The sequence below is a fragment of the Perognathus longimembris genome, chromosome 17 (genome assembly GCF_023159225.1).
Source record: "Perognathus longimembris pacificus isolate PPM17 chromosome 17, ASM2315922v1, whole genome shotgun sequence".
NCBI classification, from domain to species: Eukaryota; Metazoa; Chordata; class Mammalia; order Rodentia; family Heteromyidae; genus Perognathus; species Perognathus longimembris.
The window spans coordinates 19,864,491-19,891,319 of NC_063177.1; the positions used below are offsets into that span (position 1 = coordinate 19,864,491).

The window sequence follows — 26,829 nt, forward strand, 5'->3', positions numbered from 1 at the left end:
CAGATATAGGGCACACACTAGTGAAGATCCTAGACACCACAGCATACTTTATCCCTAGCTGGAATGACTAGGCTTCTCGGGAAGGTTGAAGGCCTCTGCCAGGGAGCATGCTTCCCAGGGTAAAAGGAATTATGTCAAGTGGCCTCTAAAAACACGGCAGACAGACATTTGGAAATAAGACAGTGACTTAAAACACCTGTTGTGGCGGGGTACCAATGGCTCAGGACTATAATCCTAGCTACTCAGGAGGCTGAGATCTGAGGACTATGGTTCGAAGCCAGCCTGGGCAGCAAAGTCTGTGAGTGTGGTAGAGTACTACCTTGAGGTTGGAAGCTCAGGGATAGTGCCCAGGCCCAGAGTTCAAGCCCCATGACACCCCCCTCCCCCGCCAAAGAAAAAGTTGTTGGGGGCACAGACCAACTGGTAAAGAGTACCTGCTTGGCAAGCATGGGGCCCTGAGCTCAAACCCCAGTAATTTCCTTACCCTATTCCCCAAAAAGATCTCTTGGGATGACTGTTTTAGAAGCTAATTTCAAACTTCTTTTGCATAATACTTTTTTCTCCCAGGGGTACTGGTAAGAAGTTCTTTATGGCTATTAAAAGAGGCATAACTTGATTTTAAAGTGAAACATTCTATTCTTTTAGCTGGTGATATGCTATAGAGGCTTAGTGGTATGGGGGTGTGTTCTGGGTCATGTGACAACCACAGATCATGGCAGACAGGCTGGGCTTACCCAGTTTCTGGTCTCCTGCAAGGAAAGAGGCATGTGGCATTTGACACCACAGTCCTATCACCGGCTCCCCTGTCCCAAACCCTGCTGATGGGTGTGATCACCCCATGTCCTTGGAAGGTGAGGGTTGTGTGTAGCTCCCGCCACTATCTTGTTCTTGTGTGATGCTGAAGACATGGGTTCAGAGCAGTTTGTCTTTCACTAGGTCCAAAGGGCATCTCCCCGCTCTGGGGTCAGGGGTGGTTCCCCTCACTTTTTCTTTCTTTTCTCCTCATATTTGTAGTAGGGATTCCGCAACATGAAAAGCAGCAGTATGAGAGGGATGATTAAATAGGGGGCATAGATGCATAGAAGGGTTAGTCGCTCACGGGAGGTCTCAGGTCTCAGGCCTTTGAAGCCACTGGCTTTGGAGAACTCCTCGAGTAGAAATGAGGAGAGAATTGGAATTAAAGTTGTCATGGTGTGAACTGAGTAGATGATTGCAGGGGTGCGGATCCACCTGCAGCTTCCTGGAAGAGAGAAGAGGTCTGTGATTCCAAGGGTGCCGGCGCCATTCTCCATCCTCCTGCCAGCCTGCTCCTCAAGGGGAAACTCAGAATAAATGGGAGGGAAACTGGAAGGGTTATGCTGTCCCACATGCAGCTCACTGACTGTTGAAGAACTGAGTTCAAGTCCCGGTTTCTAACGAAAAAAACAAAACCCATAAAAACTGGATGTGCTACTCATCCCAGCTACTTTGGAAGTTTATGCCGGCCTGGGCATAAAACTAAGTCTACTAGAAAAGTAAAGCAGAAAGGACTGGGAATATGGCTTAGGTAGTTGAGTGCTTGTGTAGCAAGTGCAAGGTCCTGAGTTTGAACCTTAGTACTGGGGAGAAAACTAAACAAAACACAGTACTTCTAAGAAAGCACATAGGAAAAAAAAAACACCTTTAGGATTAGCTTAGTAAATCAATATGACAGCATCCAAAGTAGGAGAATAAGTAGAAACAAGCTCATCCTTTAAGTGAGTTCAGGTTTCAGGAGATTTCCTGGTATTGGAGGCTGCCTACTTAACCAGACCCCTAAGGTGCCCTTGTACAAACTATAAGAGTTGCTCTCCTCTCCCCTGGAGAAATCATCCCAAAGATTGAAGCAAAAGCAGGACACTTCCCTCCAACCCTTACCAACCTTTGAAAAAGGCATACGTTGCGATGGGGAAGAAAGGCAGCTGAAACAGAAGCTCACAAAACACGAAGGACTTGAACCACACCGGGGGCTCCTGTATCAGGGGATCTTTGAACTCTTTACAATACCAGTTCATCAAGTTTCTAAGCTGGGGGAAAAAAAAGACATGACCATGGTGAATTTCAGCCACTGGCTCCAGACAGTTTAGATGGTCACTGGATAAAGCTCACTAGCGGGTCTGGGAATGTGGCTTAGTGGTAGGGTGTTTGCCTAGCATGCATGAAGCCCTGGGTTCAATTCCCCAGCACCACATATATAGAAAAAGCTAGAAGTGGCGCTGTGGCTCAAGTGGTAGAGCCTTGAGCAAAAAGAAGCCAGGGAAGTGCTCAGGCCCTGAGTTCAAGCCCCAGGACTGGCAAAAAAACCTCACTGGCTGTGACTCATGGCCCTCTCTGTGAAGTTCCTCAGCTCTGGGTCCCTTCTTTACCACCCAGCATTTGTTCCTGACTCCAGAGTGATATAGGTGTCGTCCACCGTCAGGAGCAACAGTATATATTTGGCTCTCAGGATATTTGTGGAATGATTGTGTCATTTCTGCCAACATTTTTTGTAAGGAAATGGCAAATGTGAAAAACATTGTGACATTTTCCCCTTTATAACTGCACACACAATTCCAAAGGCCAGATTCCCTTAAACACCCCTTAGGGTGGGAAGGAGGGGGGCGTGAGGCAAATCTAACCCCTGTGAAGATGTAATTTTGGATACTTTAACTCCAATATTGCCAATCATTATTAACTCCACATTTAGAATTTTTCTTTTAGAAGCCGTAGGATATTTGTGGGAAAAAAAATTGCCCCAAACTATAGAGCTCCTGGGATTAAGTGAGCAGTAAGCTTGGGCTCACCTTGTGAAATAAAAGGACCAGAGGGCGCAGGCAGAGCCAAGGGCCAGGAGATTTATTTGGCTGTGTGCTATATAGGAGCCTAAAGCTTCAGGGCTAGCCTTTACCACCAAAGCCGGCAGTCATGTTCAGCCTCCTGGCAGCGGCACTGTCCCCACACACACAGCTTCGGAGCCAAGTGTGTGTAAGGGATGACCAATAAAGGCACCTCTCCAAGGTAAGGTATGTCTTATCCAAGGAAAATATCCAAGGACTTAAATTTTTTTTTTTTTTTTTCGGCCAGTCCTGGGCCTTGGACTCAGGGCCTGAGCACTGTCCCTGGCTTCCTTTTGCTCAAGGCTAGCACTCTGCCACTTGAGCCACAGCGCCACTTCTGGCCATTTTCTGTATATGTGGTGCTGGGGAATCGAACCCAGGGCCTCATGTATGCGAGGCAAGCTCTCTTGCCACTAGGCCATATCCCCAGCCCCCCCCCCTTTTTTTTTTGGCCACTCCTGGGCCTTGGACTCAGGGCCTGAGCACTGTCCCTGGCTTCTTCCCGCTCAAGGCTAGCACTCTGCCACTTGAGCCACAGCGCCGCTTCTGGCCGTTTTCTGTATATGTGGTGCTGGGGAATCGAACCTAGGGCCTCGTGTATCCGAGGCAGGCACTCTTGCCGCTAGGCTATATCCCCAGCCCCAGGACTTAAAATTTTTTAAAAAATATTTTTGTTGGTCTTGGGGCTTGAACTCAGGGCCTGGGAGCTATCTCTGAGTTGCTTTTGCTCAAGGCTAGTGTTCTACCACACTTTGAGCCCAGCCACTTCAGGTTTTCTGGTGGTTAATTGGAGATAAGAGTCTCACAGGCTTTCCTGCCTGGACTGGCTTTGACCCATAATCCTCAGATTTCAGCCTCCTAAGTAGCTGGGGTTACAAGTGTGAGCCACTGGCACCTAGCTTTTTGGTTAATTTTTAATCAAAGGAAAAAGGCTCACTACTGTGAAAGACAGCTTTAAGCAAATATGCAGCAACATCTGTTAGCACAGTATTAATTTCAGCAAACTTCTGGCTAGACAAGTTCACTGACTAAAATGCAGTTTAACTTGCTGGCGTTCCTGCGTGAGGATGGAGCCCAGGGCCAAGTCCTCTAATTTGTCTATGGGAAATTTAAGTTCCTGCTGACACGCTCTGCTTCTCCCTAAACACCTTTAGGAGTGATACAGGGGATAGTCATAAAGGTTTTGCCTCTGCATTCAGGACTGTTTACTGATCTGTAAAATGAGCACCTTGTACTACATGTTTTTTGGTTTTAGGTTTTTTTGAAGTCAGAAACTTTTATTTAGGAGCTAGGTAGAGTGCTTGCCTTGCATGGATGAAGCCCTGGGTCCGATTCCTGAGCACCATATAAAACAGGAAAAGCCAGAAGTTGCGCTGTGGCAGAGTGCTAGCCTGGAGCTTAGGGACAGTGAACAGGCCCTGAGTTCTAGTCTAAGTTCTGGCACAAACAAAAGGCATTCAGGTCCACCGGAATTTCATAAATACAGGTAGATATGTACAGCACTGCAGTGTCTAAGGACTGTTGGGTGGTGATAGCAACAATAAAAACCTCGAACCACCCAGTTTCCTAGTCAACCTACCACCTTTGGTCATCTGACAGTCAGCTGGTGTCAGGATGGGGCCCAAGCAGGTAAGTGCAAGAGAAGTCCCCATAGTTCCTGTAGAGTGGTTAGCACCGGAGCTGGGGGCAGGCCTTTTGTTGCTACACTTGCTTCCTGTGTTTAGGCCACTAATAAATAGTACTTACCTTACTGCTTGTGAGATACAGTGAGTTTAGAAGTAGCACATGTAATTGCTTACTACACAAATAAATACTGTATACAAATGTAATACATACCTGAAGGTGTTCAAGTTTATTTCTATTAAAGTCTCTCCTACTGAAATCTCCTGCCCCCTCTATTTCTTCCCTATAGTCAACTCAAGTCACAGCTGTTACCTAGTGCAAGTCACCTACACACCTGGCTTTCTAAGCTATGGTTTGCTACTGAGCACTCTTGCACTTCTAAATTTATGACAGGGATAGACTAAAAGCCTAGATACCTACCTGTCCTTCTGTATTTTAATAGAAGTTTTCCTAGGTGCAAGTGATACAAGATGCTTCCCGCTCTCTCCACATTTCAGCCCACGCACAATTATTTTGCTGTTGTGTAACCAGAGATTTTCCAAGTGATTTGACTCAAAGAAAAAAGTTTGATCTTAAAGTTTCACTCCAACCAGTATTGTGATTTCCCACAGGGCTTTTTTAGTTCTAGGGAAAATCTCATTTCAGGGAGAAAACCAGATGTTAAATTTTGACACCTGCTAAAGAAAACCTGAGGGCTGGGAATATGGCCTAGTGGTAGAGTGCTTGCCCTGGGTTCGATTCCTCAGCCCATATATATATAAAAAGCCAGAAGTGGCTCAAGTGGTAGAGTGCTAGCCTTGAGCGAAAAGAAGCCAGTGACAGTGCTCAGGCCCTGAGTTCAAGCCCCAGGACTGGCAAAAAAACAAAACAGAAAATCTGAGACAAACCCAAGGCAACTGTGTCCTCTATAAAAAGCAACAAAATCACCCCAAAATATGGGGAACTGAAGGTGTGGCTAAGCCAGCCTGAGCAAAGGCCAGGAATGTTCACACCTTCCCATGCACCACTTGTTAATAGGGTCCCCAGCTTTCAGAGGCAGCATGTTCCCATATGAACTCCTTCAGTCATCACCATCAATATATGCGTGCCCATGTGCGTGTATTTCTGATTAGATCCTGCACTGGTCTTTAGGACTACACTGAAAACAAAAAGGCTAAGGTTTTGTTTTTGCCAGTCTTGGGGCTTTAACCCAGGGCCTGGGCATTATCCTTGAACTTTTTTGCTCAAGGCTATAGCTAGTGCTCTATCACTTGAGCCACAGCTCCACTTCCAGCTTTTTTTTTTTTTGCCAGTCCTGGGCCTTGGACTCAGGGCTGAGCACTGTCCCTGGCTTCTTTTTGCTCAAGGCTAGCACTCTGCCACCTGAGCCACAGCGCCACTTCTGGCCGTTTTCTGTATATGTGGTGCTGGGGAATCGAACCCAGGGCTTCATGTATACGAGGCGAGCGCTCTTGCCACTAGGCCATATTCCCAGCCCCCACTTCCAGCTTTTTAATAGTTAACTGGAGGCAAGAATCACAGACTTTTCTTCTTAGGCTGGCTTCGAACTGTGATCCTCAAATCTCAGCTTCCTAAGTAGCTAGGATTACAGATGTGAGCCACCGGTGCTCAGCATGAGAACTTTTTTGTGTTCTGGGATCAAACCCAGGGCCTTGTGATGGATAGGTGTACTGCTACTGGGCTATAAGCCCAACCCTAAAGGGAAAAGAAACTTACCTTCTTGAATATGTATATTTAAATAGGGTCTTTATGATGTTGAACACATTTCAGTTCTATTTTTGTAAGCTGTGAGCAAGGAGAGGATAGCAAGGATAAACAAGCCAGCAGCATTACGTCTGGAATGATGATGTGGAATAAAGTTACTTTATGAAGAACTAAAGTGACTTAGAACATTAAGATTGTGAATGGCCTGCCTGACAGCCTAAGGTTTGCTGGTGACGTAGATTTTAAAAACACAGGGGTAGCAATACCCTTTTCCTTTTCTGGGACCTGTTAGTGCAGTGATGTGACAACCTCTTTGGAAAGAGAATGAATGTACTATGTGGCCCAGTATGGTTGGTGTAATAATAATTGGCCCCAAAGACAGTAATGACTTAATGACTAGAACCTTTGACTTATTTGGTGGAAAGTGCAGCTGTTTCAGGTGACAGTGGAAGAAGGAAGAGGGAGATAGGACCACAGAAGAGATGATGGCAATGTGTGATAACCAGAATGAAGTGATGTGGTCACAAGCCAAGAAACACAGGCAGCCACCAGAAACTGGAAGAGACAAGAACAGATTTTTCCATGTGAAGGAAATAGTTCTCTTTTTTTGCCAGTCCTGGAGCTTGAACTCAGAGCCTGAGCACGGTCACTGGCTTCTTTTTGCTCAAGGCTAGCACTCTACTACTTGAGCCACAGCACCACTTCTGGCCTTTTCTATATATGTGGTGCTGAGGAATCGAACCTATGGCTTCATGTATATGAGGCAAACACTCTTGCCACTAGGCCATATTCCCATCCCCAGGAAATAGCTGTTGATAACACCCATGGTCCATCTTGTACGTTTGACCTTTAAAGTGTGAAAGTATATATTGGGTTCCAGTTCCTATGTGATATTTTTGGGGGGGTGTACTGGTCTTGGAACTTGAAATTAGGGCTGAGCACTGTCCCTGAAATTTTTTTGCTCAAGCCTAGTGCTTTACTACTCAAGCCACAGCTCTACTTCTGGCTTTTTTGGTGAATTGGAGATGAGTCTGATGGACTTCCTTGCCTGGGATGGCTTCAAATCTCAATCCGTGGATTTCTGCCCAAGTAGCCAGGATTACAGGTTTGAGCCACCAGAGCCCATTTTTGTGATCATTTGTCAGAGCTCAATAGGAAATGAGTATAGTGCAAGTGCATGCACAAGCACAGAACAGTGTTTTTTTGTGACTTAGGATGGAACCCAGGGCACTGAGCTTATAATTTAACTAAAGGTGAGGCTACAGAGTACTGACTTGTCCAGATACAAGTTCTTTCCTTCTCTTTCTCCACCCCCATTTCTCCCCTCTAGTACTGGAATTTGAACTCAGGGCCTAGAGACTGTCCCTCAACCTTTTCACTCAAGGGTGGTGCTATCTACTTGAGCTACAGCTTCACTAATGGCTTTTTGGTGGTTAACTGGAGACAAGTCTCATGGATTTTCCTGCCCCAGGCTTGTTTCAAACTTTGGTCCTAGATCTCAGCCTCCTGAGTAGCTAGAATTACAGACCTGCTCTGCACCATGAGTTCTGAAGAATCAAACCCCCAGACTAGTCCAGTGCCCTTTCCTGGCACTACCTATGCTTTTCTCATGGAAATAGGTCAGCGGTTTGGCTGGACTATATACTTGCTTCTAGAAGCAAATAGGAGAGGTGCACCTGGGAGGATGGGAAACACAAGGTCCATACAAATTTGCAAACACCTCTGAGTTCACGGATTTAGCTCTGCAACGAAAACACACTTAAGGAGTACTTCAAAGAGGCAAATTTTGTAGGTTGACAAGCCAGCCTTCTTGCACAGTTTAAAAGTCTAAGGCAAAGAATATTCTCCAAGGGCCAGGAAACGGGGCGTTCCACCCGTGTTCTTCCTCAGGTGTGGCTCGCACGTCACCAGAGCCCATCTCCTGAGCGTCCACGCAGGCTGTGGCGAGACCCCATCCTCGGGGTTGTGATGCCGGACCGGTACCTCGAAACCCTCCCTTCCAACCCCCAGCGTGAAAACAAACCCACCCCGTGCGGCTGCGCTCCCCGCACGCTCGTTCCCTTCCCCCCCCCCCCCCCCACCGCAAACGCCGACACGTGCGCGGGGTGCGGCCCGGCCGCCGCCGCCCAGACGGGAAAGTTAGCGAAGGAGCACCCGGGACAAGCGGGAGGGAGAAGGCCGGCAAAACTGGGGCCCTGGGTGGGCGACGAGCGGCGGGAAAGCGGTGGACGTCAGGCCGCAGCGGCCGCGGGCCGGGACCCCCCCCGTGCGCCCCTCACCTCGGCCGGGTAGAGCTCGGGCGGCAGCAGCACCTGCAGGTCCATGAACAGGGTGATGGGGATGTGGGAGAGGAAGTAGAGGCCGAGCAGCCACTCCAGGCAGCGTCTGGGGACGACGACCCCCATCTTGCGAAGGTTGGGGGACCAAGAAGCGAGACCGCGCGCCACGCGAACTGAGGACGCGGGTGGAGAAAGCGCGCCCCACGCTGGCCGTACAACGCGCTGCCGGCGCCGCCCCCTTGAGAGCCACGCAGGCCGCTCCTATTGGTTGCTGAGACAGGAGGCGGGCCCCCCGGAGCGCGCCCATTGGCTTCCCAGCATAGCTCGAGCGAAGGCGTGCTTTAAACTATTCCTATTGGCTGGCGGGAGCACCGCGTGAGCAGGGGCGGAGCTCCGGCCCGGTAGTGGGGCGGGGCGGCTAGTCGGATCCCGGCGGGAGCTGGACTCCATTCATCTCTTGGGTGTTGTAGTATTGTGTACCAGGCCTTGGCGCTGATGGACTCGGAATTCCCCTTGCAGTGGGGCTCTCCAAACAGGGCCCGACGGTGTGTGCCGGGCGCTGTCCGAAGGTCCTTGTCAGGTCGGGGATGCTTTGGGGATAATCTCAATTAAGAGGGAAGAAGCCGGGCGCTGGTGGCTCACGCCTGTAAACCTAGCTACTCAGGAGGCTGAGTTCTGAGGATCTCGGTTCAGAGCCAGCCAGGCAGAAAAGTCCGTGAGACTTACCTCCAGTTAACCACCAAAAGTGGAAGTGGAAGTGGAGCCGTGGCTCAAAGTGGTAGAGCCCTAGCCTTGAGCAAAGAAAGCTCAGGGACAGCGCCCAGGCCCAGAGTTCAAGATCCATTATTCACACCATGTGCGCGTGCAAGCACACCCGCACGCACATGCACACCAATAAAATGCAAAGCAAAGGGTCTGATACTGGGATGTGGTTGGAGGGGGAATTGACAGGACTTGGTGACTGGCTATGGAGAATGAGAGAGGGTCAAAGATTCATTTGTCACTCGACAAATATTGAGTGATTATGCTGATTACAGGTGGGTTTCAGACACATGTCAATTTAAGGAACTGTAATTCAGTTTTGCCTTACTGACATTGAGCAATCTAAAGGCCAGGCATGTACCTTAGTGCTACATGCTGTTGTAGAGTGCTTGCTGGTGGCATGCAAGACCCTGGGTTCCAATCCCTGCACAAGAAACATGCAGCAACCTCACCATTTGGGTGGAGGTGGCAAAGGCAGCTGAGTAGATCTGTTGGCTGGATTGGTGGGTGTCAGCCTCTAGTGGGTGCTGAAGTTGTGAAAGCAGAGGACCTGGAAGAGACCCTGGAGGAACTCCAACCTTTAGGTGTGATGAGAGGAGACAGCGATGATAAAAATGGAAAGGAGGAGCATCGCGACTCAGGGGAGGACGTCAGGACAGCACTGGGTAGTGTTACCAGTGGCCCCGTTGAGAGCAGTTGGATGTAGGGGCAATAGTCAATGTTAGCAGAGCAGAGCAAGTGAAGGATTGATTCCTTCAAGACACCAAGGGCACATGAACAGCCTTGACCACATGCCTGTCCACAGGCAGGTTACTCCAATCTGGGCCTGGCCAAGGACACCACCCTTGGTTCCCAGGAGACAATATCCCCTCACCCCAGGTGGAGCATTCCACTGTGGGCCTGGCCAAGGACATCACCCTGGGCCCCCAAGAGACCATAACCCATTTTCTTTTTTTTTTTTTTTTTTTTTGCCAGTCCTGGGGCTTGGACTCAGGGCCTAAGCACTGTCCCTAGTTTCTTTTTGCTCAAGACTAGCACTCTGGGGCTGGGAATATGGCCTAGTGGCAAGAGTGCTTGCCTCGTATACATGAGGCCCTGGGTTCGATTCCTCAGCACCACATATATAGAAAAGGCCAGAAGTGGTGCTGTGACTCAAGTGGTAGAGGGCTAGCCTTGAGCAAAAAGACGCCAAGGACAGTGCTCAGGTTGAGTCCAAGCCCCAGGACTGGCCAAAAAAAAAAAAAAAAAAACCAAAAAAAGACTAGCACTCTGCCACTTGAGCTACAGCACCACTTCTGGCCGTTTTCTATATATGTGGTGCTGAGGAATAGAACCCAGGGCTTCATGTATACGAGGCGAGCACTCTTGCCACTAGGCCATATTCCCAGCCCCCATTTTCTGCTTCCTTGTTAAGCCCTGTATAATAAGCCCACCCCCAAATTCAGTTCCAGGCACAACCTCCAAACCCGCAGGAAGGTCTGTACTCCTCCCTGTTCCTCAATAAACACTCTTCACCGGTCGAGGATTGAGTCCAGCCTATTCCTTTTCTGTCCTCCATTTGCCCAACAGTAAGGAAGTAGGGAAATGGAGGCAAGGAATGGAAAAGGGATGTCGTGTTCTGTTTTTTGTTGTTGTTTTGTTTTTAAAGATGAGAAAGATGAGTTTGTTAAATAGGGTTTGACGTTTCAGGTTGGTGGAGATGCTGTCCAGGGAGGAGAGAGAGGCCAGGAAATGTGGCTTGGAGCTCGAGGACGTGCAGGGAAGGACTGTGTGTGTCTGTACACCCAGATGGTGGGCACTGTGGGACCAGGGCGTAGGTTGGCATTGCTGAGGTGGGCGGCCTTTCGTCAGGAGGCGCCAGTCTCCTGGGCTGCTTTTTACCAGTGTGAAGTCTGCTCAGGAAAAGGCAAATGGACTCTGCCAGATGCAGGAAGCCTAAGGTGATTTTGAGTCCAACAAGAGTGGTGAGGGACTATGCAGCCCCAGGCAGCCAGTGGTCAGGAGGGTGGGAGAGGGCATGGCACACCACATCTGGGTTCCTGATGTCGGGAAGAAGGAAAGAAAGTCTTTGGAGATAAAGTCAATGGAAAGATCCAGAGGCCAGAGAGGCTGGTGGTGGGTGTGGGTGGAGACCTGTGCCCAGAGGAGTGGTCAGGAGGAAGGTGTGCATGGTGGAGGGGCAGTGGAACCTCACTCAGCAGAGGGGAAACGTGTGGTGTGGCCCTGGGAACAGACAGGCTGGCGCCCTGACCTTGGAGAATGTGAGAAAATGACCAGCTGTGCCCGAGGAGCGGAGCCCTATCTACCCGGAACGGGTTCCTGTGGAGGCCCCTGAGGTCGGGAAGAGGTGCAGCTGGGGCAAGTCAGCAGCAGAGGAGACACAACAGGGAGATGGAGCTTCTGTTGGGGCTGGGGAGCAGGGAATGAGCAACATGGCTAGATAGACTATGGGCACAGAGTTCTGTCTGGTTGAGCCTGCAGGACTACCTTGCTCAGGACCCCAGCAGAGGGGAGGCGGAGCTTCATTCAGGGCTGTCCTAGCCCTGGGGAAGGAACAGGCGTATCTTAGAGGGGCTGGGGCAGATGATGACTCTGAATGAGCTATGTTTTCTAGGAAACAAAAGGTCCATACCAGAGAAGCCATAGGTTTCCTGAGGGGACAGTGTTAGAACTGTTGCTGTGTTTTTGTATTGGAGCTTGAACTTAGGGTCTCTGCCCACCCCCTACCCCCACCAACTTGAGCCACCTTTCCACTTCAGGCTTTTGCTGGCTAATTGGAGATGAGTCTCAGATTTGTCTGCTCTGGCTGGCTTCGAACCAGAATCCTCAGATCTCAGCTTCTGAGTAGCTAGGCTTATGGGGAGGAGTCATAGGTGCTGGGTGTAAATTAAGTCTTTAAGGACAAGTTGCTCCTTCCTGCTCTCCCCTGGCTTCCAGTCCTATGTGTACAGCATTCTCCCTCTTCCCCTTCATTTGAAAGAGAATATGAAAAAGTAGAAGGGCGGGCTGGGGATATGGCCTAGTGGCAAGAGTGCCTGCCTCATATACGTGAGGCCCTGGGTTCGATTCCCCAGCACCACATATACAGAAAACGGCCAGAAGTGGCGCTGTGGTTCAAGTGGTAGAGTGCTAGCCTTGAGCAAAAAGAAGCCAGGGACAGTGCTCAGGCCCTGAGTCCAAGCCCCAGGACTGGCCAAAAAAAAAAAAGAAAAAGTAGAAGGGCCTTGAGTAAACAGGCTCAGAGATATTTGTCCCAGGTCACAAAGTGAGCAACAACCAGAGAACCTGTGTCTCCACCTCTAGCCTCAGGAAGGGCTGTAGTGTGTTTAGGTCAATTCATCACAATCACCATCACCATTGTGATACTGGGATTTGAACTCTTGCTACTACTTGACCACAACTTCAGTGACATTAGGTCTTCTATCCCTGGGGCAACACAGCATTCTCCCCTAGTCTCCAGGGCCCCCCAGAGCAGACTGGGGTACCACACAGATGTGTTCAGAAAAGTGCCTGGTTAAGTATGCTCCTCTCAACACCCAGGATGGCTTTAAAGAACAAACGTGAATGTGGGCCACGTTGGTCCAAGCTGCTTGAGTATAGGGGCCTCAGCTGGGCCTTCCCCAGGAAACGAGAACACGTACAGCCGCTAGCATGATTGCAACTTATCTGGCCAAGTTTCTTATCGGTAGGTAGAGTTTCCAAGGCCAAGCCCTTCCACTTGAAGGCCCTTACATCCACATGACTTCTCTCCAGCTGCCAACTTCAGTGTGAAATTTCTTTTGTGGACGAACTGACCAAGGCTCTTAACTTGAGGCCAGGGCAGCCTCAGAAGGCAGCGGCTCTGAGAGAGGTCACCTGGCTTCTCATTAGCAATGGCTGAAATCTGAGGATCATAGTTCAAAGCCAATCCAGGCAAGAAAGTCCATGACTTATTTCCAATTAACCTCCAAGAAATCTGTACATGAGGCTGTGGCCCAAGTGTTGGAGTGTCAGCCTTGAATGAAAAATATCAAGTGAGAACACGAGGCTCTGAGTTCAAACTCCATTACTGGCCTGTATGCATGCGTGTGCGCACGCGCGCGCACACACACGTTATTTGTGTTGTGATAAGACAAACGTAATTAGCCCCCCAGCAGACACCAATTACCAGCCTTTATTGGTAACTGACGCTGGAGGGGCCTCATTGGCAGTAACTACTCAGATCTTTCTCCCCCTCCCCTTCATTTTCTACTTAAAACGCACCTACCCTTATTTCACACTTTCCATCTCCACCATCCTGGTGTGTGTCAAGGTCCAGTTGAAGGCCACTTCCATTTGCCTCTGTTTGATGGCACTGGCACCAGTGATGCTCTGGGGTGCTGAGTTTGTCCCTTTGCATTCTGACATGTTTCTTTCTCTCCTCAGGTTCCTTCAAAACAGACCCTTGTGTGCCTCAGCTTTCCCAATGCAAAGCTGGAGTCAGTGTTGAGTTTATCAGTGAAGTCATGAATTCATCTGCCCCAGTGGAACAGCGAAGGAACAATGGACGCAGAACAGTCAGCCAAAGGCTCAGTGAAGATCCAAGTTCATGAGGTTCTGGGTTATGGAAGATAAGACCTGTTACGCTAGTGCAGAACCAGCAGGTGGCTTCATACTTCAAAACCAAACCATTAGTGAGTGTGGGTTTCGTTCCAATTAAACTTTACCAAAGCAGGCGGTGGGCCTGATTCCCCGAGTGGTGGTCACAGTTTCTCAGTCACCAGCCGAGACAGTGGTGAGCAAGGAGACAGGCACCACGCACTTCCCTCCTCAGGCCTTGGCTTTCGGATCCCGTTGCATAGGAACCAGTTAGCCCACACCTCACCACTAGGGGGCGTGGGAGTGCAGGGTCGCTGCAGGGCCTGGTGGAAGCATGTCCCTAACACTTCACTGTGTGGACCAGTCCGTGGGGGTGTGTGTTTAAGTTAAAAAATGGGGCAAAGGTCATCAAGACACGCCACTGTATGCCGTGTGATGAGGAATAAAATTTGGTCTCGGAGTTAGATTTTTATGAAAGGAACCGAACAGTGGAAGCTGAGGCCGGCCAGTGTCTGTGCCTTCCTGATGTGGCAGAACCGGAAGTGTACACACCATCCAAAAATGCTCAACTTCAGTGTTTGACACAAGGAAACAAACGGCAAACACAAATCCCTGTGGGACTTCAGCCATGACAACTGGCTTTGTACCTTCATAAATTACAATGCTGAGAAAGAAAAAGCAGAGGGACTATCTTGAAAAAGCCATATTTGAGGAATTGGAGAATTTTGTTATGTGTAGGGAATCTTAGGTAGCAAATCCATTGTTAACGTTCTTAAAAATTGGACGTGATAAAGAAAAGCAGCCTTGTTTTTAGAAGATATGTCAAGGATGAGGTTTTATATGGTCCACCAAGAAAACAAAGCGCACATGCATTTGTATGAAAAATGCACGTTTCTGTACATAACCTAAAACAAAGAAATGTGGGAAACATTAAATTGTGAATCTAGGTAGAGGGCATATGGACTTAGGTTGGGGCTGGGAATATGGCCTAGTGGCAAGAGAGCTTGCCTGGTATACATGAGGCACTGGGTTCGATTCCCCAGCACCACATATACAGAAAACGGCCAGAAGTGGCGCTGTGGCTCTAGTGGCAGAGTGCTAGCCTTGAGCAAAAGGAAGCCAGGGACAGTGCTCAGGCCCTGAGTTCAAGGCCCAGGACTGGCCAAAAAAACAAAAACATATGGACTTAGGTTATGTTATATTTTTACTTTTCAATAAGGACAAGAATGACAAGCTGAAGTCTAACAAATCAACCAGCTAGACAAAGCACATATGAAGCCCCATGTTGTAGCCCCAGCGTCGGCCTCCTGAATTCTGAGATTATAGGCACTGTCAATGTTAAATGACAGGCATGGTTAAAACTGTACATTCTTAGGATTATGTTGTTTTTTTTTTTTACAGGACTTTAAATCTTATTATGAAATGCTAAAAAAAATACATTAAGAACCCAACTAATCACATGAACTAGGTTCAGGATGTAATACCTACCAATACACAGTTATTTGTATTTTTTTTATACACTAGCAATGAACAACCAAATGAAATTAAGAAACTCATCAAAAGAAAAAAACTTACGCTCCTGTTCATAAGTCAGAACTTAATATTGTTAAAATGGCAATATCACACAAATTCATCTGCAGGCTCAGTGCAAGCCCTATCAAAAGCTGGCTGGCAATTCTGTGGACAAGCAGATTCTAACAGCCGCACGGAAGTGGAAGAGACAATACCCAAGTCATCCTGAAATAAAAGGAAGTTGGTGGGTTCACACTTTCTGATTTCAGAACTCACTACAAGAGCTGGGAATGTGGCTTAGCGGTAGAGTGCTTGCCTAGCACACATGAAGCCCTGATCCAATTCCTCAGTACCACATACACAGAAAAAGCCAGAAGTGGACCCGTGGCTCAAGCTGTAGTGTGTTCACCTTGAGCAAAATGAAGCTCAGGGACAGAGCCCAAGCCCTGAGTTCAAGCCACATGACAGGCAAAAAACAAAACAACAACCAAAAAAACCCCACTCAAAACATTTTGTACTGACAAGAATATCTATCTGCCAGGGGCCAGTGACTCATGCCTGTAATTCTAGATACTCAGGAGGCTGAGATCTGAGGATCATGCTTCAAAGCTAGCCTGGGCAGGAAAAGTCCATGAAACTCTTATCTCCATTAACCCCTAGAAAACAGGAAGTGGTGCTGTGGCTCAAGTGGTAGAGCACTAGCCTTGAGCTGAAGAGCTCAGGAACAGCAACCAGGTCGAGTTCAAGCCCCATGACCAACAACAAGGACAACAAAAAAATATATTTATCTACCTACCTACCTATCCAGAAATAAACTGCTACAGTTACAGTTGAGCCTTCTGCCCCTTAAGATGATTTCATTACTAAGGGGGGAAAAAAAGCCTAAGCTGGATGTGATGTTTGAATGCCTGTAATCCCAGTGGTTGGGAGGCTGAAGCAGGAGGATCACAAGTTTGAGGCTATATAGCAAGACCTTGTCTCAATAGCCAAAAAGAGTCCCAAAACATGGCAAAAAAGAGGGGGGCTAGAAGTATGGCTACAGTGGTGTCTACATGTATATAAATGATGTTCACATACTGGTAAAATATAGCATCATTTTACAGTCCAGCATTAATACATTCACACTGCTGTCCAGAGATCACCATAATCATCTCCAGAAGGTTTTCATCTTTCTTTTTATTTTTGAGATAAGGTAAGGCTAGCCTTGATTCTCTTCCTTTTACCTCCTGACGGTTAGGATTACAGAAGCGCACCGCCGTGCTCAGCTTCAAAGACATTCTCCACCTACTAGACAATAAACCCAACTCCCCCAGCCCCTGCACTGTCATTCTATGTCCATGAACATGACTGCAAAATCAAGTGATATGTAAAATCCAATTTGTTTGCGTGTCTAGCTTCTGTCACTTACCATCATGTCTGAGGTCTATGCATGTTGTATCATGTTCACAGAATGCCCTTAAGCTTCAAGACTCCATTGTATGCAAGCACCTCATTTTCTTGATTCCTTGATGAACACAGGGTTGTTCCCACCTCTTGGTTATTGTGAATGCAACTACAAACACTGGTGTTACAGGCATGTCTGAGTCACTGTTTTCAGCTTTTGATGCACATCCCCAGAAATGAATTTGGCTTGATCAAATGGTAATTCTATGTTTGATTTAAAAAAAAATTTTCCCCTTCAGGAATTGGCATTACTTTCCATAGCAGCTGCACCATTTTACATTCCCACTGGCAATGCCCAAGGATTCCAATTTGCCCACATCCTTGCCAACATTTGCACAATATTTTTTGATATGTTTTAATCTTTTGCTTTAAATATATTTTGCCAGAACTTTTGTAGCTGCACATGCGGGATAATACTAATGATGGAAAATGTCTCACATATAAACGAACTGGCAAGTCCTCATTGGCAAAAGCAAGATGTCAAAACAGATTTTTACCTTCTGTTGGAAAAAGTCAGCCTTCATTTTATGTTTCTACAAACAACATCTCACTTCTCAATAAGAAAGACGGAGTTGTGTCACGAGTTTTGCTGACTGGGTGAAATAAAACACTGCCAGTCTCAATATTTCTTCCTAATGCTCCCTTTGCTTGACTTTCTCTCTCAGGACTGATATGACATTTGACAGGAATGCTAGATGAGGTTTTTGTTTTCTTTTCAGTGCTGAGAATGAAACCCAGGCTTTCCTGCATTCTAGGAAAGCAAGCTCCCACTAAGCACCAAGCTCCCCCTGCGGCCTGAGGTCTTCAGATGGAAGTCAAACTGCTTACACTGTCTCTTTACTTGGCAGCCCAGGATGCTTTTATGCCCAGGAATATTTCACCATATTCTAAGTAGTATCTAAGACAACAAGAAGTTTGTCTTTCCTAAGTAGGAGAACAGGGATGGTGGAAAACAGCACAGTTGATTCTCCAAAAATCTCATGTACTTCCCGAGAGCCTTCATTTTTCTGGAAGGTTTTGCATCTCCCAGTGCAGAGAATGCTGCTCCCATGATTTCATTCCTCCAGCAGACATGATTGTTGTTGTTTTGTGTCTGTATTTGCTTAATTTTCACCTATTTCTTTTTTCACCATTCTTGCATTGGGGACCTGCTTTTAGTTTTGCATTTTTTGTGTGTGAGGTGCTGAGTATCGAATCCAGGGCCTTAACATATGTTAGACAAGGGCTCTACCATGGAGCTCCCTGGTTTGAAGTGGCAGGATCTTGTTATGCCTCCTAGGCTGGTCTTGAACTTGTGATCCTTTTACCTCAATCTCCTGAGTGCTGGGATTTCAGGTGTCTGCTACTACTTCCAGCCTTGCTTCCCATTTCTTAAATTATTGTTTTCTGTGGTATAGGAGATTGAATCTAGGGACTTGGACATGCTAAGAAAGCACTCCATGCACTCCACAACAGAATTATATTCTCAGGGCTTCCACTGCTTCCTTTTTTGGTGTTTTTTTTTGGCAGAACTTGAGCCACTTCCCATGCCCTTTCAGTCCTTTTCAAAAAGCCTTGAGGGGGCTGAGAATGTGGCCTAGTGGTGGAGTGCTTGCCTAGCACGCATGAAGCCCTGGGTTCAAATTCCTCGGCACCACATATATAAAAAAAAAAAGGCCAGAAGTGGCGCTGTGGCTCAAGTGGCAGAGTGCTAGCCTTGAGCAAAAAGAAGCCAGGGACAGTGCTCAGGCCCTGAGTCCAAGACCCAGGACTGGCCAAAAAAAAAAAAGAATTGCCTTTGCTGAGGCTCTGTTGACAGAGCTAGCCTTGAGCAAAATGGAAGCCAGAGACAGTTCTCAGGCCCTGAGTCTAAGCCCCAGGATGGGCAAATAAATAAATAAATAGATAGATAAATAAATAAAATAAAACAACAAAAATAAGCCTTGAGAGGCTGGAAATGTGACTTAGTAATAAGAGTGCTTGCCTTGTGTGCGTGAAGCCCTGGGTTCAATTCCTCAGTACCACAAAGAAAAAACAGAAAAAGCCCCCAAGTGGCGCCGGGGCTCAAGTGGCAGAGTGCTAGCCTTGAGCAAAAAGACACTCAGGGGCAGTGCCTAGGCCCTGAGTTCAGGCACCAGAACTGGCAAAAAAAAGAAAGAAAGCCTTAAATTCAACCAACCACACGAAGCTGCTTGTCTGTACTGGTATTAGTCTTTAGAATTGCCTTTGCTGGGGCTGGGGATATGGCCTAGTGGCAAGAGTGCTTGTCTCAGTCTCATATACATGAGGCCCTGGGTTCAATTCCCCAGCACCACATATATAGAAAATGGCCAGAAGTGGCACTGTGGCTCAAGTGGCAGAGTGCTAGCCTTGAGCAAAAAGAAGCCAGGGACAGTGCTCAGGCCCTGAGTCCAAGACCCAGGACTGGCCAAAAAAAAAAAAAAAAAAAAAGAATTGCCTTTGCTGAGGCTCTGTTGACACTAAACCGAATATGATTCCTGAAAATATTTCAAGTTGTCTTAATAGGCTAATTTTACATTCTGCTTCTTCTTATTTTTAATTTAAAATCAGTTTTAGATGAGACTCATGGCTCAAGTGGTAGAACACTTGAGTAGGATACATGAAGCCCTGAGTTCAGTCCTCAGTATGACAGAGAAAGAGGGAGATAAAAAGAGATTTCGTTATTTATTATTATTATTATTTTTGCCAGTCTTGGGGCTTGGGACTCAGGGCCTGAGCACTGTCCCTGGCTTCTTTTTGCTCAAGGCTAGTACTCTACCTCTTGAGCCAGAGTACCAGTTCTGGCTTTTTCTGTTTATGTGGTGCTGAGGAATTGAATCCAGGGCTTCATGCATGCTAGGCAACCACTCTACAACTAAGCCATATTCCTAGCCCGAGATTATTTTTATCTTCTGGTATTTTAGCTGAAATTGCAGTTTATTACAGTATGAACTTACCTGCCTATACTAACTTTACTGGGTTAAGGAAACTCCATATTTTGAAATTTCCAGCAAATATAGATAGGCACAAATCTCTTGGTTCACTAAGCAGGTTCTAGTTTCTTTTTCTTTTCCTTTTTTTCTGCCAGTCCTGGGCCTTGGACTCAGGGCCTGAGCACTGTCCCTGGCTTCTTTTTGCTCAAGGCTAGCACTCTACCACTTGAGCCAAAGCGCCACTTCTGGCCGTTTTCTATATATGTGGTGCTGGAGAATTGAACCCAGGTCTTCATGTATACAAGTTAAGCACTCTTGCCACTAGGCCATATTCCCAGCCCCAGTGTATTTTTCTACAATGCCTATCCGTGAAGAACTAGTTTCAAAGTTATATGTGCATTTCAAAATGCTCTAAATAGTAACAATGGTTCTTTCTTAAGCATTTACAGATACTGTCAAAGCTTACTTAACTTTCTTTTCTTTTTGAAAGGGTCTCAATATGCAACTCAGGCTGGTCTTGAACTTGAGAACCTTCTACTCTAGCTGAATTCTTGGATTATAGTTATGCACCACCACATTTGGTTTCTTATAAGTTATTCTTTTACTTAAAAGATAGAATTCTAGTGACCCATGCGTATAATCCTAGACTTGTATCTCTAGTACACCAGCAAAGAGCTGCAACTGGCAGCCTGGCTCAAGTGGTAGAGTGCCATCTGTGAGCAAAAGAACTGTGTGAGAATAGCAGGCCTGAGTTCAAGTTCAGGGGGAAATAAATGCCATCTACAGACTCCAGAGTCTATAGTCCTTTGTCCAGCTTCAGGAAAAGTATTCTGAGGTATAGGCAATTGAGCTTCTTCATGGAACCTTTGGGCCTTTGGGCTGCTAGGGGGAGGAGGTGGGGTGAGGGGGAGGGAGGTAGCTTCAAGTTCCTTCTGCCAGGCAACTTCATTCAGGGCAATCAACTTTCTCGTTTAGTTTTATGACACAATCTAGCTATGTATCCCAGCTGGCCTCAAACATACAATCTCTGTCTCTGCATTTCAAGTGCTGGAATCACAGGCGTGCACCACTATGTCCAGCCAGAACATTCTACTTTTATTTAATGTATCAGATTCCAGTATACTGGGGTAAAATTTCATTCAAGAATAGGATTGTTTTAGTTAAAAAAATAAAAAAAGTAAATCACAGGACTGAAGACTATAATGGCTAGAAAGAATCCCATATTGTATATATTTAAATCACAGGCTCTTTGGTAACATTAAGTTTTTGATATTTTTGGCAATCTTAAGTTTCTGGAAAGGTTTTTAAAAAGAGCAAATTTCTTCAAAGATGAGAGTAGAAATATAAATAGCAAATGTCTCTAACTCTGCCTAGTCAGGACTCAAGCTGTACTGAAGAGAAAACAAAGGGAAGAAATGGAAATAAAACAGATGGCTCATCTTTTTCAAATGTCACATTTAATGTTTTCACCACTGTACTTCAAATCTACATTGTACAAAGTGACCAGAAAGTGTGCCACGGTAATTGACCAACCTCTGAGATTGTACCTTTCACACCAGTGTCTTCTTGGGCTCTTTTGATACTAAACACGTTTCTCATTCAAGTGAACTGAAATGCGTCAGTGGGGTTGAATCTCAGGAGCCTCATAAAAAAAAAAACAAAGATATTGCACCATCTTTGTTTAGTAAATCAATGTTTGTTTCTTTCACAGCAAATAATTACTTCATTGAAGTTAAAACTTCCAAACATAACTTATTAATAGTCTTCAAATTCAGCTCAGATCACTCAAGATGAAAATACTCTGCTAAATACAGATAACTTACAATAACTTCAACAGTTAAGTGTCCATAACATACACCAAGGTTTTTTTTTTCCCCCTAGACCAATTTTAAGATGATCCGTTAGTAATCCTTGTACAGGTGAAAAGCGATCTTCAATTTTCTTGTCTTTTTATTTTTAATATAAAAGTTGGAAGGGACATTCAAGTTTCAAGTCTCCACATTGAACTTAAAAAAAAAAAATAGTCATCATCAGCATGTGGAGGTAAACAAGCCAAGTTGTCTAACTCCAGGAGGTAGAGGCCTTCAGTTTGTATTCATATATACATATACACAAGAATTCAGTGTTCCAACAGAAAGAAAAAATTTGTCAAAAAGCAATAAGTTATTTACTACTGTGACATTTCAAGACTCCCCCAACTTTGCCTAAGGACACAAACACATTTGACATAATTCCCTATGTGCCTTTGTGTGTGTGTGTGTGTGTGTGTGTGTGTGTGTGTGTGTGTGGCTTTAACTTTTAAAAATTTTGTTTCTGTCTTTTGTTTATTTATTAGTTTTCACTGTCCAGTGCAGGAAAAGTCTCACAAAATTTCACAGACCTAAAATGTGCAAGCTAGTTCTTCCTCTATACAGCAATGTTGGGATTCTTTTGAAATTAGCCCAGAAATGAATTATTTACACACATGAAAGATGCATGCTTGGGGTTTCTTTTATGTAAGAAAGAGCAGAAAAACTTCTAATAAAAATAGATTAAATATATATATATATATTTATACTGAATAAGGAAAACAAAAGTTTTAGTCTCTCCTAGTCACGGACTCATCCTCTCTACCCACAACATTGGATTTGAGACAGCACACATCACCATCACTGCGCTAATGAGAAGCTAATTATAGGGCTTGATCATTAGGTGGCATGCCCCGCCTCCCTCCCCCACCCCCGGTGCAGCCACGCTCCACTCACATGGCTCCATGATTGGTCGCAGGCAACGTTTCTAGATTCTTCAGTTTTAGAAAACCCCACATGTTTAGGAATGGCTCAAATATCAAAATGTATGACTGTCCTCTGTGTGTGTGTGTGTGTGTGTGTGTGTGTGTGTGTGTGTGTGTACAATCTCACTTCATTTGGAAAAAAAAAAAAAGAAAGAAAACAAAAACCCCAACTCTCAGATTTGGTTCAATTCTCTTTTGTTCTGAGGTGAGCCATAACAGCTGCACTAATTTCATAAAACATGTGCAACTCTGGGTAAAATATTTTTTTTCTTCTAAAAGCACAACCACTTTACAAGATTAAAAGTCTAGTAACATTTCTAAATATTATTCATATCATACAAGTAGTGGTTGTTAATTTAAAACTTCATTAGTAAAATTACAGTACAAGCATGATTAACCTCCAGAATTGCAAATCCCAGACTCCAGTGGAAAGCTACATGCCATCTTCAGTAGTACACTATCCTCCGCTGTCACTCCCACACCAGTGGAGATGGGGGCATCTCAGACGGCTGAGCAACAGTGGAACTGGAAGAAAAGTGGAGAAGGTGGAGTTGGTTACAGCAGCACACTGGGCAAAACTATCTGGTCCCTTCTCCTTTATAGTTCATTTCTAGATTTTTATTTCCTTTAACATTCTTAAGTTGATTTTGTTCCAATCTGTTTCTCGTACAGTAAGACTTGAGAACAACACAGTACTTAGGAATTACTTACTGCACTGCACTGGGCAAACTTCTGTTTTTTTTTCTTTTTTTGGTCCAAGACTCAACTCTCAAACTCAGTAGCTGACACTTTTGCTCACTGGCTAGCACTCTACCAACTGAGCCATGTCTCCAACTCTTAAAGGGTTGTTTTCTTTTGAAAAAATTCCTTAATTGGGGGCTGGAAATGTGGCTTAGCAGTAGAGTGCTTGCCTAGCATGCATGAAGCCCTAGGTTCAATTCCTCAGAACCACATAAACAGAAAAGGCCAGAAGTGCACTGTGACTCAAGTAGTAGAGTGCTAGCTTTGAGCAAAAAGAAGCCAGGGACAGTGCTCAGGCCCTGAGTTCAAGCCCCAGGACTGTCAAAAACAAACAAGCAAACTCCTTAATTGTTCTCTCTTTGGAAAAGATCCTGCTTTGTAACTCACAGTATTGTGATAGATAGTTAAGATAATGTACAGTCAACTGTTTTCCATAGGGCCTACTTCATAATGGAAATAGTAGAGGTTATAGTTAATAATGGTTATGCTCAATCAGAAAAATAACTTTAAATGATGTAGAATTAAAAAGCAGCCCTTTGGCTGGGAATGTGGCTTAGTGGTATAGTGCTTGCCTAGCATGCATAAAGCCCTAGGTTTGATTTCTCAGTACTACATAAACAGAAAAGGCCAGACGTGGCACTGTGGCTAAAGTGGCAAAGTGCTAGCCTTGAGCAAAAGAAGTGCAGGGATAGTGCTCAGGCCCTGAGTTCAAGCCCCAGGACTGGCCAAAAAAAATAGCCCTCCAACACAGTGACCTTAAGTGGGGGGAGGGGGGCATTTTGAGGAAGCCTCATAAAGCATTCTCCTCTCAAGTTGTAGTGGGATGGCATGACAGTCCACACACACACACAGATCTGGTACAGATACTTCCCAGGCTAAGGTTGCTAATTAGAAGGGGTTTCTAATCACTTTCTCTTGCCAGGGCCCAGGAGAACAGGTGCTGAAACAGTGAGGGAAAGTATTAAATAAAGTAATTTTAAACCACAGAAGTAAAACTGCAAATTAATGCATACTTTCAAAGGGGGGGAAATGGGAGAAACAAACAAAAAAATCTCATTTTACAAATTTTACACAAAAGTTCTTGATTTGGGGTCAATAAATTCAAACGACTTCAATACAATGCAGGGAAAGAAAGGAGAAATGGGGAGAAGAGAAAAGGAGAGAGAAAGTGAGATGGGGAGGAAAAGAAACTGTGGCCTCTCCAGTTCAAATATGCTCTTTGTCCTGCTGGGTAATCAGGTCTCCTTTGCTACTTAGGCTAATGCTCACCTTTGCCAACAGAGGGCGCTGGAACAGTGTTGCAAGACAGCAGGCAGCAGCTTCCCTTCCTGCTTCTGCCTCTGATGCTTTTTTTTTAAATTAAGTTTTTAATTAAAAAAATTTTTCAATGATATTGGGGTTTCATCTTAAGGCTGAATAATTCCTTAGAAGATTCTCTATAACTTGACCCATACCCTTTGCCCTTTTGGATTTAGTTACTTTTCAAATAAGGTCTTTCTTAGCTTTGGGGGACTGATTGGGGCCACATCCTTTTGTTTCCTGAAAGGTGGGATGACAGATGTGTACCACCATACCCAACTATTGGCTGTGATGAGTCCAGCTGACTCTTTATCTAAGCTGGTCTAGAACTTTGATCCTCCTTATTTCTGCTTCCCAATCAATGTACCTGTCTCCCTCCCTCCCGCTCTCCCTCCCTCCTTCTCTCTCTTCTCTCTCTCTCTTTGTTTTTTTTTCTTTCTCTCTTCTAATCCTCTTCTCCTCCTCCTCCTCCTTCTCCTTTGACGTGGAAAGCTCAACTTTGGTCTATTGGAACTCTGGCAAATTTCTCTATAATCCAGCAGGCCTCTTTAACAGACCAGTTACTAGTGCCTGCCTTTTTGGCATACTCCCTCTTGTTCTGTGCTCCTTGTGGGAGATCCTTGGGTACAGCCTCTTCTGACTTCTCTTAATTTCTTCCTTGTTCATTCTCCCTTAGCCTACAGCAAACATCTCTTTTTCTGCAGGACTTTTCAAGACCTGGCACTTCAGGACACCTCAGAATCCTCATATGTCTTTTAGAACTTCACCATCATTCCCTAATGATTCCTGTTATTAAAATTTCTCCATTCATATTAATAGAGTAGTTTCTTTCTCCTGATTGGACCCTGACATAAGGTACAGGAAGACATCAAGAGACAACTGGGACAAAGAGAATAAAGCTTGCTAGGTTCCAAAGTAATTAAGTTCATAGCTCTCCTATAAGCCTCTTGGCCTTTTCTCTGAAGAGTCCACACTAGCAGTCCAGCTATTTAAAAATACTTCCTTTTTGATTGTTACAAAGGTCATGTACAGATTTTTTTTCCAAATTAGGCACATACCTGTAATCCCAGCAGGTAGGAAACTGAGGTTGGAGAATCAAGAGTTTGAGTACAGCTTGGGCTACAGAGCAACACTCTGTCTCAAAACAAACATCATCCTCCATATTATGATGACGATGAGTATGGGAGTGGTACTGGAACCGAGGGAACTATGTTTGACTCTAAGCTAGGGGCGGTTACACACTGCAATTACAAGACTCCATGCTCACAATTAGGCATCAACATGATCACCAAGGTCAAAATGGCCAAGGCCGCCAAAGTGAATTCGCACCAGTGTAAAAACAGATGCTTCTATTTTTAATTGACCTTTGACTGAAGCCAAAGTTCATAAGACAAACATTTGGTTGAACCTGTATCTATCTCAATAAAAACAGATATATGCTAAATAACAAAACCCAGTGGTAGCCTTCTAATTCTAACAAGAATGACAGAATCATGTATAGTTACCTAATAAAGCTCTTAAAAGCAGCAGACTGAGGGTTGATGCAGAGAGGCACTCTGTTTCCTTTCTGCTGTTCCAAAATGAACTGGTGAATAATTTCTGTGGAGAGAGCAAGCAGCATAAACCCATAGCCAACGCGCAGGCCTGGAAGCCTGGAAGCAGTGTATTCACAGGTGACTAGCCAGCATCTGTAGAGAATTTCTGCTGGTTTAGGTTAAATCAGACACATATATCTTCGATCAAGCAGCATCCAGCTAAACTTTCCTGAAACTAAGATGATAGTTGTGACTAAACATAGGTAAAGTAAAAGAACAAGAGAGCAAAAAACAATAAACCCTACAGTATCATTACACAAGCTAGAAACCCTGTCAGTAGGAATCTGGGGCAGCCCATCCAGGTGGAGTTACAGGTGAACTCTCCTCCTGACCGTTGTGAGTTTTGCCTTTTGGAAGCTCACCTCAAAGCCTCTGCTGGTGTTTAGGCTCTGTGGCCTATTCTCTTATCTTACAGCAAACAGGATGTCATTCAGAATTCTGGATATCATTGCCCACAACAGAAGAGCACCCCACCTAAGTTTATGAATAAATCATCAGAAATTCCTTTTTTCAGTCAACATTGAAAGAATGATTTCCTTAGTGAATTATTATTGCTTTAAAAACCTTTGTGTGGGGGGCTGGGAGTGTGGCTTAGCAACAGAGTGCTTGCTTAGCATGAACAAAGCCCTGGGTTCGATTCTTCAGCACCACATATACAGAAAAAAGCTGGAAGTGGTGCTGTGGCTCAAGTGGCAGAGTGCTAGCCTTGAACATAAAGAAGCCAGGGACAGTACCTAGTCTCCAAGTCCCAAGCCCCAGGACTCGCAAAACAACAACAACAAAAACCCTTTGCGT

General features: G+C 45.5%; 2 protein-coding genes across 3 annotated transcripts in view; both read right to left on the bottom strand.

Annotated features, from left to right (window-relative positions):
- Nucleotides 1–371: 371 nt before the first annotated feature.
- Tmem97 (transmembrane protein 97) lies at nt 372–8,651 on the bottom strand. The gene is made up of 3 exons (XM_048365588.1): nt 8,441–8,651; nt 1,901–2,045; nt 372–1,240 (listed from the first exon to the last, which is right to left on the bottom strand). The coding sequence occupies exons 1-3, from the start codon at nt 8,564–8,566 to the stop codon at nt 981–983; spliced, it is 531 nt and encodes a 176-aa protein (XP_048221545.1). The 5' UTR covers nt 8,567–8,651; the 3' UTR covers nt 372–980.
- Nucleotides 3,959–26,829, bottom strand: part of Nlk (nemo like kinase) — a 160,905-nt gene continuing 138,034 nt past the window's right edge. Inside the window, exons 10-12 of one of the 2 annotated variants that reach the window (XR_007213705.1) lie at nt 25,945–26,038; nt 22,360–22,924; nt 3,959–3,970 (exon numbers count right to left, since the gene is read on the bottom strand). Coding sequence is in view for 1 of the 2 variants with exons in the window: in XM_048365582.1 (XP_048221539.1) it covers nt 22,870–22,924; nt 25,945–26,038 (149 nt within the window). In the remaining variant the exon portion in view is untranslated. Of the gene's footprint in view, nt 3,971–21,061; nt 22,925–25,944; nt 26,039–26,829 lie in introns of those variants that run through there. The other variant, XM_048365582.1, reaches the window with a different exon arrangement.

Excerpts from the sequence above, each read along its gene's own strand:
- Tmem97 (XM_048365588.1), bottom strand. The coding sequence starts at position 8,566 with ATGGGGGTCGTCGTCCCCAGACGCTGCCTGGAGTGGCTGCTCGGCCTC. Across the intron at positions 2,046-8,440 it reads CCGAGCTCTACCCGGCCGAG|CTTAGAAACTTGATGAACTG; the intron begins GTGAGGGGCGCA and ends TTTTTCCCCCAG. Across the intron at positions 1,241-1,900 it reads AACGTATGCCTTTTTCAAAG|GAAGCTGCAGGTGGATCCGC; the intron begins GTTGGTAAGGGT and ends TCTCTCTTCCAG.